This window comes from Littorina saxatilis, linkage group LG6, assembly GCF_037325665.1.
Source record: "Littorina saxatilis isolate snail1 linkage group LG6, US_GU_Lsax_2.0, whole genome shotgun sequence".
In the NCBI taxonomy this organism is placed as follows: domain Eukaryota; kingdom Metazoa; phylum Mollusca; class Gastropoda; order Littorinimorpha; family Littorinidae; genus Littorina; species Littorina saxatilis.
Window position 1 is genome coordinate 33,263,630 of NC_090250.1, and position 10,424 is coordinate 33,274,053.

Here is a 10,424-nt window from a genome sequence, read left to right on the forward strand (position 1 = left end):
AAAACTTGATTATGCAGTCATCAACCACACAAAAATCAGGAAAAAGTGTACGTCTAAGATATGAAGGCGAAAACCATTCCCGAATATGTAAGAGTTTATAAAAGTAAGAGGGAGAGACACACATAGATCGAGACAGAGATAGAGATACATACACACAGGGAAAAAAGATTGTGTGTCATGGAAGGTGGGTGGGGTGAGGGTGGCGGAGATGTCATTCTGGACGTGTGTGTGTGTGTGTGTGTGTGTGTGTGTGTGTGTGTGTGTGTGTGTGTGTGTGTGTGTGTGTGTGTGTGTGTGTGTGTGTGTGTGTGTGTACACGCATGCGGGCATGTTTTGTATCTTTCTTTCTTTCTTTATTTGGTGTTTAACGTCGTTTTCAACCACGAAGGTTATATCGCGACGGAGAAAGGGGGGGGGGGGGGGGGGGAGATGGGATAGAGCCACTTGTTAATTGTTACTTGTTCACAAAAGTACTAATAAAAAAATTGCTCCAGGGGCTTGCAACGTAGTACAATATATTACCTTACTGGGAGAATGCAAGTTTCCAGTACAAAGGACTTAACATTTCTTACATACTGCTTGACTAAAATCTTTACAAACATTGACTATATTCTATACAAGAAACACTTAACAAGGGTAAAAGGAGAAACAGAATCCGTTAGTCGCCTCTTACGACATGCTGGGAAGCATCGGGTAAATTCTTCCCCCTAACCCGCCGGGGGTATGCTTTGTATGATGATGGTTGGTTTTTTTTGGTAATCATTCCATAATTAATCACAACTCAAAAAGGTTCATTAAGGTTCAATATGGCACATTGCAAAACAACTAACCTCCAACAGTAACATAACAGTAATGGAGCAACAACAACAACAATTTACGGAATGAGATTTGAACCCACAAATCAGTAACAAGAAGACAAACAAAAGAAGAAAACGAAATGCTAAGCCAACAAAAAAATGATTATAACGACTAAGTCTGTGATCAACTACGCACTTAGTATCCCCTCCCCCTTTCCTTTGGAAACAGACACACAAATGCACACACAAACACACACACACACACACACACACACACACACACACACACACACACACACACACTGAAATACCATGATAAAAACAATAATGTTCAGATGACTTGACCTTGGAATGACTTCTTTCTGATTATCAATATTATACAAGAAGGGCAAAGCCCATACGACTCACATGCTTTACACATTTTTCCTACCAAAATACATGTGACCTTGACCCAAGGTCAAGGTCATCCAAGGTCATGCAACACAAAGCTGTTAATTCAAGACATAGGAAGTACAATGGTGCTTATTGGCTCTTTCTACCATGAGATATGATCACTTTTAGTGGTTCACTACCTTATTTTGGTCACATTTCATAAGGGTCAAAGTGACCTTGACCTTGATCATATGTGACCAAATGCGTCTCATGATGAAAGCATAACATATGCCCCACATAATTTTTAAGTTTGAAACAGTTATCTTCCATAGTTCAGGGTCAAGGTCACTTCAAAATATGTATACAATCCAACTTTGAAGAGCTCCTGTGACCTTGACCTTGAAGCAAGGTAAACCAAACTGGTATCAAAAGATGGGGCTTACTTTGCCCTATATATCATATATAGGTGAGGTATTGAATCTCAAAAACTTCAGAGAAAATGTGAAAAATGTGAAAAATAGCTGTTATTTAGGCAACATTTATGGCCCCTGCGACCTTGACCTTGAAGCAAGGTCAAGATGCTATGTATGTTTTTTGGGGCCTTGTCATCATACACCATCTTGCCAAATTTGGTACTGATAGACTGAATAGTGTCCAAGAAATATCCAACGTTAAAGTTTTCCGGACGGACGGACGTCCGGACGGACGTCCGGACGGACGGACGTCCGGACGGACGGACGACTCGGGTGAGTACATAGACTCACTTTTGCTTCGCATGTGAGTCAAAAAAAGCTACATTTTCACCAATCATGCCTTCAAATAAACACCTGATCGGACATTAAGTTGCAAATGACCCGAGAAGACCATTTGCAAAAACAATTACATTGCACATACTTTTCATTAAAATAATCCCGATAGCATTTGGGCTCTATAATCACAGCACACTATCACTTTTTTCCCCACAAAAACATAGAGATTCTTACCTGTTGAACAACAAACAAATCAACAGTAACTAAACTACGGCAAGTTTTTCCACTCCAGGCCAGCGATGATTAGTTTTGCGATGTTTGCACAGATTGCCCGAGTCAGAGAAGCTCTTGTCGCAGTCAGGGCATTTGTACGGCCTCTCCCCAGTGTGTACACGCCTATGGGTGTCCAGAACGCTCCTCATCTTAAACCCCTTCCCGCAGAAATCACACCGGTACGGTCTCTCCTCACTGTGTACACTAACATGTTTGTTCACCTGCCAGCGGGTTTTAAAGCCCCGGCCACACACATCACAGACGTGGGACCTGGCGGCTTTGTGTCGTACCATATGCTGGTTGAGAAGACGTTTTGAGACGAATGCCCTGAGGCATAAGGTGCAAGGAAACTGCGGTGTGGTGCTATGTGCGGCTCTGTGGCGCTTCAGCAAGGAGCTGAAGGCATAAGTCTTTCCGCAGTCCTCGCACGTGAAGGGTTTCTTGCCTATGTGGGTGCTGGTGTTGTGGTTGATCAGACCTGCAAAAGTACAGTTCAATTTTCTGTTACCGCGGTGATCTGAATAATTTGTATGGACAACAAAATGGCCAATCACTATCAGTATAGTGGAGCCCCCATTTCAAGACCTCCAACAATCTGGAAAAAATCAGGCCTTTAAAATGCCCTCCCCCATGTGTTCTTGTGGAGAAGCAGAGCAGGACACGGCCCACATCCTACGAGACTGCAGGAACCACCAGGTGCTGAGAGAGGAAATCTGGCCATTGCCGGAGTCCCTGCACAACAAGCTGTACGGGCCAGTGGCTGCGCTGCAGAAGACCACTAATTATATCTCAAGATCTGGACTCCAAGTGTGATCGGCGATCGAAAAAAAAAAAATCAGGCCTTTAAAAGGAGGAATTAAGTCTTAAATTTGAGGGGCCTTAAAAGGGTAGGGGGGTTTCACTGTATCACAATGACTTCAGCTCCATCCCTTCCTCCCCCTCCTTGGCCAACCTTTCTCCCTTAAACTCAATTACAATTAACATGATCATCATCATCAGTAATAATCCAAATACATCGGCATTAACAGAAGCAGCTTTATCATCAACAGGAATGTCAGCAACCCCAAATTTACCTATTTTTAAGATCTTCTTTTTGTCTGAATGTTTGTTGATAGTTTTTCTTCCATTTACAGACTCCCTCCTTTTTACGGCTGTCATGACTGGTCACTTTCACTTTCATGTTACAGGCATACACGATCCCTTTAATCTGAGTCACTACCACAACCATCACCTTTCTCCTCTTTGTTCATGGGCTGAAACTCCAACGTTTTTGCATGAGTGGGTTAATATGTGTATGACCGTTTTTACCCCATCGTTCAGGCACATGCCGCTTTCGAGGGAAGCATGCTAGGTATTTTCGTGCTTCTATTACCCACTGAACTCTGAAATGGATTACAGGATCTTTTCCGTGCGCACTTGGTCTTGTGCTTGCGTGTATACACAAAGGGGGATAAGGCACTAGCAGGTCTGCACATGTATACGTCGCGATATAACCTTGAATGGTTGAAAACGACGTTAAACACCAAATAAAGAAAGAAAGAAAGGTCTGCACATAAGTTGATATTGCAGATCGGAAAAATCTTCGCCCTTAACCCACCAGGCAGCCGCTGCCGGGATTTGAACTCACGACCTTCCGATAAGGAGGCCGATGTCTTATCCACTAGGCCACTTCACCCGTCACAACCACCACCAAAACAACAACCACCACAAACCTGGGGAAGAGGAAAAGGCGGCACCACACTTGTCACAGACATATGGCTTTTCCCCGGTGTGTATACGCAGGTGTTGCTGCAACAACCAGGGCTTGTAAAAACTGCGCCCGCAGTCCTCACATGTGAATGACTTTCCTCTGGAGCTGTGCACCCTCTCCCTGTGGTAATCTCGAGCAGCTACGTTGCGGAAGGTCAAGGGGCACAAGGGGCAAGGGACAACTTTCTGGGGCATATGGTTAGTCAGGTGTTTACTCAGGGCTTTGATGCGCCTCTGGCAGATGGGGCAAAACCCACTGTATCCTCTTGTGAACTGAAAACACACACAAAAAGATTCATTTATTAAAACAGTGGTGGTATACTGTAGGGGGGTGGGGGGGGGGAGGTGGAGAAACAAAAAGGTTACTAGGTAGTCAAACTTAAGGATGAAAAACATTGCTGTTGTCGCAAATACATGTAACGTTACTTGATTGTACCTTCGCAAAAAAAACTCTGCCTGTATATTTTTTTTAAAGCAGCAAATCTTATAAGATTACTGTTATCCAGCCTGGCTGAGAAGTTCAGACATTTTCTTCTGGAATGAACCTGCCTGAATGCTTATCAAATTGCCATAAGTCTGACTCAGTTCAGTCTCACACAGACACAAAAACAAAGCTTATCTTTTACTTTCTTTTGCTGAGTTTCTTATCCCTTTCAAATTAAAAAGAAAGCAAATTAACCCACCAGCCTCAAGGTTTGTTTGTACTCTGGGGTCCCACACTGACTCCGCTGCACAAGACTGATCAGCTCTCGGGTCACGTCTGCTTGCTCTTCCTTACACAGCTTTGGCTGTTTACTCCCCTCCACAATACCCATCGAGGATCTCTTGTCATCCCCCTCTTGTGTCGCTGCAGACTGTTCTCCTCCCTTCTCTTCATTTTCTCCCTGAGGCAGCACTGTTTGAAGACGAAACAGGTGAAGATTTGTTTGTGAACTGGGTTGCAGATGCTGTGTTGTCTGTGCTGGAGGCAAGGACTGACAGAAAGTTTGGTCCTGTTTTTGGGTGGCTTTCTTTAGCTGCCTTGCAGTAGGTCCTTTCTTTTTGCACTGTTTTTTCCTCCCTGCTTGCTGCCTCCTGTGCTTCTGGTGGAGAGCCGGTGACTCCTCAACCTGCCAAATGATTCAGCTAAAACAATATCCTTGTTAATTCTTCACATGAATAAGGCCAACAACAAAAAATATGTTGGTTTAGGGTAACGCGACCAAAAAAATAGGGTCGGTAGGTATATATAGGTGTATTTAAACATTTTAGTTGACCTCATAATAATATGAAAACATCACAAACACCATTTTGTCTCAAGTTCTTAAATTGTATTGAACGTTTATATTAGTTGTTACAAAGTTTATAGTAAGAGTGTCAATGTTTCCCGCAGACTAAGCTTCAAGGGAGAAAATAAATTACCTTTCTGAAGGGTGAGTGAACGAGACTATCCACATTGCAGCTGCCAAACCCACGCTCAACAGGGACGGTGGGACACCTTGCCTTCCGCCTACTCATCCCTCGTTTAAAGTTTTAATAAAATCCCATTCATGAAACTGGAGGGTCAGATATAAAAACGGGTCAATTCTTTTTGCCAAAGGGCGATGGGTGTGTTGTGCCAGGCTGCACATGAACAGCATTAGGGCAACATAGTTTGGAAGGACTTCTTCAGTCCCTAGTAGCAGAGAGACAGATGTGACCAGTCACACAATTATTTCTACACCACACAAGAACACAAGAAGATTCTACTCAATCTTTCTGTTTTAGGTTTCAACAATGAGCTGGATAACAACAACGCAAACTTTCCGGCAGAAAATGTGACTCTATAAACCCGAAATCAGAGTCAATAACTCGATTCAGGTCCTATAATTTCAAACAGTTCAGGAGAGAGCCGAAGAGCGTACCGCAAACTATTTTCATTTTGATGTCTTCTCCATGATCACATTTGCAAAAGTATATATTGCAAAGCAGGTGCTCGAAGTCGAAGCCGCCATTGCAATTGTCACGTGTGATGTCCAGTTCAAAGGAGGTTACTTCCCTTAGTCTCGGTATGGTTCGCAAAATGTGCCAAAAGTTTGTGGGTTTTTTGTTTGTTTTTTGAGAAATGAAAAAAAAGTGTTAGGGTCGGCGGGAAAAAATAGGGTCAGTCGGGTTACCCTAAACCAATTTTTTTTTTTTTAGCCTAATATTGCAATGTATCATAATAATATCCTAATTTTTCTTTTTGCTATAAATACATGTGTATTTGGATTTTTTTTTACCGACTGAATGTAATCTCTCTCCCTCCCTAAACCCCTCCCTCCCACCCTTTTAGTGAGTTTTACGCACACACACACACACGTCTTTATACATGTTCTTACCATTGCAGTATCCTCAATCCTTCTCAGCTTGACTGTGAGCTGCTTCCTGCCACTGTTGTTACGAGTGCCGCCGCTTTTCACAATTTCCATCACTGGCACTGTGCTTTCAATACTTCTTCGTCTGTGTATGCCTCTTGCTTCACTCACATTATCTCCAACATTTCTGTCAACGTTCAGACCAGGAGAAAGAGAAAGTGGAGTTTCATCAACGTCTGTATTTTCAGTTTTAATTTCGAACAGGGCAGTTTCTCCACTGTTAACACCAGAGTCCATAGAGGTGTCGCTGGCAGTATTCCAAGGCACACAGTTGGCTGTATCATCAGGGTCCACAGGAGCTGATGTGTCCACTAAAGTCGCATTCGCAACACGCGGTTCCACTTTGAGGTCTTGACACTGGGAAGAGCAGACAGGACAGCGAAGAATCAACGGCGTTTTACATTGTCTGCACTGGACTGATGACTGGAATCCTGACAGGGTGTCTTCGTAGCTGGAAAATATATATATATACAAATCAAGTTTGTGGGGTTTTATTTAGAACAGAGACGTCAAAACAAATTAAATTTAGTAAACTAAGCTTTAAAAATGCATTTTTAAAGCAAAAAGCTTTAATGAGTAGATTTGAGTAGTCATAGCTTTCTAGTGCAATAATTTCACTTTACAAAATACAGTCAAGAGACATATGTGCTGTGCACAATCTTGATCAATATGTTTTGGGATCTGGGGCTGACAGCTATGATATAGGGTTGAAGAGGTCAGGCATGAATTTATAAGGTGCTACATGTAATTGGCTAGCAGAAAATGTGTTTACTAAGTGAGAGAAAAAATAAAGGTAAGTAAACTGCATGGAAAAAAAAATTATTAAACAAATTATTTTAAAAAAAAACCACCTAAAAACCTAAATTATGAATGTGTAACCCTCAAGGCAAGATACAATCAACATTATACAAACACTGCAAAGTCGTCTTAGGTTTAATTTTAGGCCAAGAGGGTATGGTCCATATCATGTACTGAAACCTCAGTCTTTTGACTTTGTAAAAATCACGGAGTACAAGTACAAGTAAGATACAGGTCCCTGGTAAAAACAAAGTAATGAATGTAGTAATGCACTGATGGGCACTGGCAGTCTTACTGTTGCAAAAGGAAGGCAGCCACTTCGGACTCGCAGCGCAGACCCTGATTCAATCGCACTTGCTCCCAGCGTATATGCGACGCCTGCTCAATCACTTCTCCTGCCATGTTCTCCTTGATTTATTGAGCGTTTGACATAGAAATGCGAGGACCGGTGGTGGTGGATTTTCCGGAAAAGCAGACGTACTATTAGGGGATGTAACTCTGAATTAAATTTCATTCAGAGCTCATCAAAATTTAGTTTCGAAACACAAAAAACAGCAAATGCATTCCTCCTTTTGCCAACAAGTGTGTTTGTGCGCGCGTATGTTTATATACTAGAGCGAAGCTAGAAAGAAAGAGAGAGAGAGAGAGAGAGAGAGAGAGAGAGAGAGAGAGAGAGAGAGAGAGTTACTAGTTAAAGGGGTGCAACTCGCATTTTCAGACATCTAAAATAGAATCAAGATTATTTCCCTTCTTTTCGTCAATCTGTGTGTGTGTGTGTGTTAGTGTGTGTGTGCGTGTATGTGTGTGTGTGCCTGTGTGTGTGTGTGTGAGTGTGTGTGTGTGTGTGTGTTTGTGTGTGTTAGTGTGTATGTGTGTGTGCACGCTGTGCGCGTGTGTCAGTGTAAGTGCCTGTGAGCGCACATCTCCGTGTGTGCACGCGTCGTCACGTCACTGAGTCCCAGATATGTCATGGCTCGACATGATCAGTGTACACTATTATGCTTGCGAGAGAAATTCATTTGGCAGAGGCAAAGTCAGTGATTATTGTACAACCTAGAAGAAAATGACCGACTCGGACACCCCAGTACTTAGGGTTAAACATTTAGCCGCCTTCCCGGCGCCCAAACTGTTTGCTACACTGACTCGGTTTCACTGTCAACCTTCTTGCGGCACAGTCAGTCTATCGCGGGTCGGCCAGTGCACGGCCACTGACGCTGCACAGCGGCTCTGGCCTGTACTACATTTCCGCATAACTGAGCAGACAGCCTAAACGCAGTTTACATTAATTACAAAATACCCCAGAAAAAAATTCAGGCAGGAACTGATTACGTGCATCACAAAACCATCAGTGAAGTTCGCTATGTCGCTGCTTTACTTTTCTTTATTTGGTGTTTAACGTCGTTTTCAACCACGAAGGTTATAATCGCGTCGCTGCAAGGTGTAATGTCATGCATCCATTTAGTCGTCTCAGTCAGTCTCCTTTCGGTCTTCAGGTTACCAAGTCTTTGAGAGATATAATCATATTGCAGCTTTGTACATGGACGGATTGCTTTTCACACAGGACAAAAGATCTTTGTAAACCGAGTCAACACTGAGAGCACGGAGAACTGACTCGGAGAGGGCTTGACTAAGTTATATCGTCACGCTCATAAGAAAAATACCTATCTCAGTGTTAGGCATTATGAAGTGAAACTACAGGGGAAGCTACTGGAACAGTATCTATCATGTGTTAGAGAGTGCAAACTCTCAGACCATCGGAAACCCTTGCCACGGTAACGTAAGCAAAACTGACCATCTTGTTTCTTGAGTTCGTCACTTTTCTTTAAATGATACAGGAAGAATTGTTTTGAGAATGAGAAGTTATGCAAATGCTCTTTGTGGGTTGTTATGCAATTTTGCTGATTGAAAATGTTGCTGTCAGCTCTTTATCTCACGTTATCCAGCTGTCTTCGCTCGAGATAGGGAGTTTCCAACTTATAACTAAAATGAGATAGGCAGATTGATCAGAAACCAAAGAAGTGGGGGTTTTTTTTTTGCGTTTTTCTCAAAACCAAGGACCTCTGTTTTCAGTCGTCCTTGCTCAAAACATAAAAAATTACATAGGCAATTATCTTATGAGCGTGACGATATGCGAAAGGACTGAAGGGGATAGGAGAGAGAGAAGGCACAAACTTAGGGAAAGCTAGGAAGTCAATGGCCGCCGTAACGTCGAGGGCAAGTGAAATAAAGAAAAACATCAGATAACAAGAGTCTCCCATCAAAACAAAAAGGAAACAAAACAGAAACCCGTTTTTGGTAAAGTTCTCATCAAATTTTTGTCAGCCTGTCGCTGACTTCTTGAAGGGTCTGTCTGTCTCCTACCTCAGTGTCTGCTAGTATGCGTGTCAATCTGTCTATCTTTCTGTCAGTCAGTTTTTCTTGTGAACAAAATAACTTAAGAAGTGAAAATCTGTATTTCCCTTCACCCAATGCTGCTATAATGTTTAAGGAAAGTAAGTAGATAGCTTACTGTTTGAAGTTTGCATTCACTGATTCAACCAATTTTAAATTTATTTACAACTGCATGGGGCGAGGATGGTATAATGACCACCTGAAGTTCATGCCTTACATTTGGCTGCAGAAAGAACTACTGAGCAGGGATTCGATGTAGAGAGAGAGGGGGTGAGGAATGGGTGGTAGTGTATTTTGAACGCATCCAAAGATTTGATCAGGATTGAATGCGTTTCTATCTCCTGGACAGCAAGCGACTACCTTTATAGGTCTGTGTGTCTGTCTGTGTTTCTGTATGTCTGTCGGCCCGTCTGTCTGTCTGTTTGTTGGCAGCGATACTAACATTCATTTATCCAACACTATTGGTTCAGAGAGGGTGAAAAGATGTTTCATTCCTATCAGCAGCATCTCTCTGTCTCAGTGTCTGCCTGCCTGTCTGCCTGCCTGTCTGCCTGCCTGCCTGTCTGTCTGTCTGTCTGTCTGTCTGTCTGTCTGTCTTTCTTTCTGTCTGTCTGTTTGTTTTTTGAAGCGATACTGACTTTTATTTAGGGTTCAGAGACGGCACAGAGATCTTTCACTGATATGAGCAGCGTGTGTCTGTCTGTATACCCTACAGGCGTATAGTCTACCTGTCGCAGGAGTTCCCCCATTCACCATTCACTGTCACTGGCGCAACGGCAACGGGAGGGACCTCACTTACCTTTAGTTTCCACTTGCTCTTCACTGGTGAATGGTTTGTGTTCGCAGTGTAGGGATATTCAGTGCAGCCTGTTCGAGCTTCGCCAGTGAACTAATTCAAGTTTTCTTTGGAGAAACGTGGA

At 42.9% G+C, this 10,424-nt stretch overlaps 1 protein-coding gene across 1 annotated transcript; it reads right to left on the reverse strand.

Moving 5' to 3' along the window:
• Positions 1 to 414: 414 nt before the first annotated feature.
• LOC138969059 (zinc finger protein 155-like) lies at positions 415 to 7,572 on the reverse strand. Its single transcript, XM_070341763.1, has 5 exons — positions 7,409 to 7,572; positions 6,280 to 6,766; positions 4,624 to 5,049; positions 3,904 to 4,213; positions 415 to 2,669 (listed from the first exon to the last, which is right to left on the reverse strand). The coding sequence occupies exons 1-5, from the start codon at positions 7,513 to 7,515 to the stop codon at positions 2,182 to 2,184; spliced, it is 1,818 nt and encodes a 605-aa protein (XP_070197864.1). The 5' UTR covers positions 7,516 to 7,572; the 3' UTR covers positions 415 to 2,181.
• Between the last annotated feature and the right edge of the window lie 2,852 nt (positions 7,573 to 10,424).

Coding starts and splice junctions, on each gene's coding strand:
- LOC138969059 (XM_070341763.1), bottom strand. CDS start 7,515: ATGGCAGGAGAAGTGATTGAGCAGGCGTCGCATATACGCTGGGAGCAA. Junction 6,767..7,408: donor GCTGCCTTCCTTTTGCAACA/GTAAGACTGCCA, acceptor TATATTTTCCAG/CTACGAAGACACCCTGTCAG. Junction 4,214..4,623: donor ACAAACAAACCTTGAGGCTG/GTGGGTTAATTT, acceptor GTGTGTTTTCAG/TTCACAAGAGGATACAGTGG.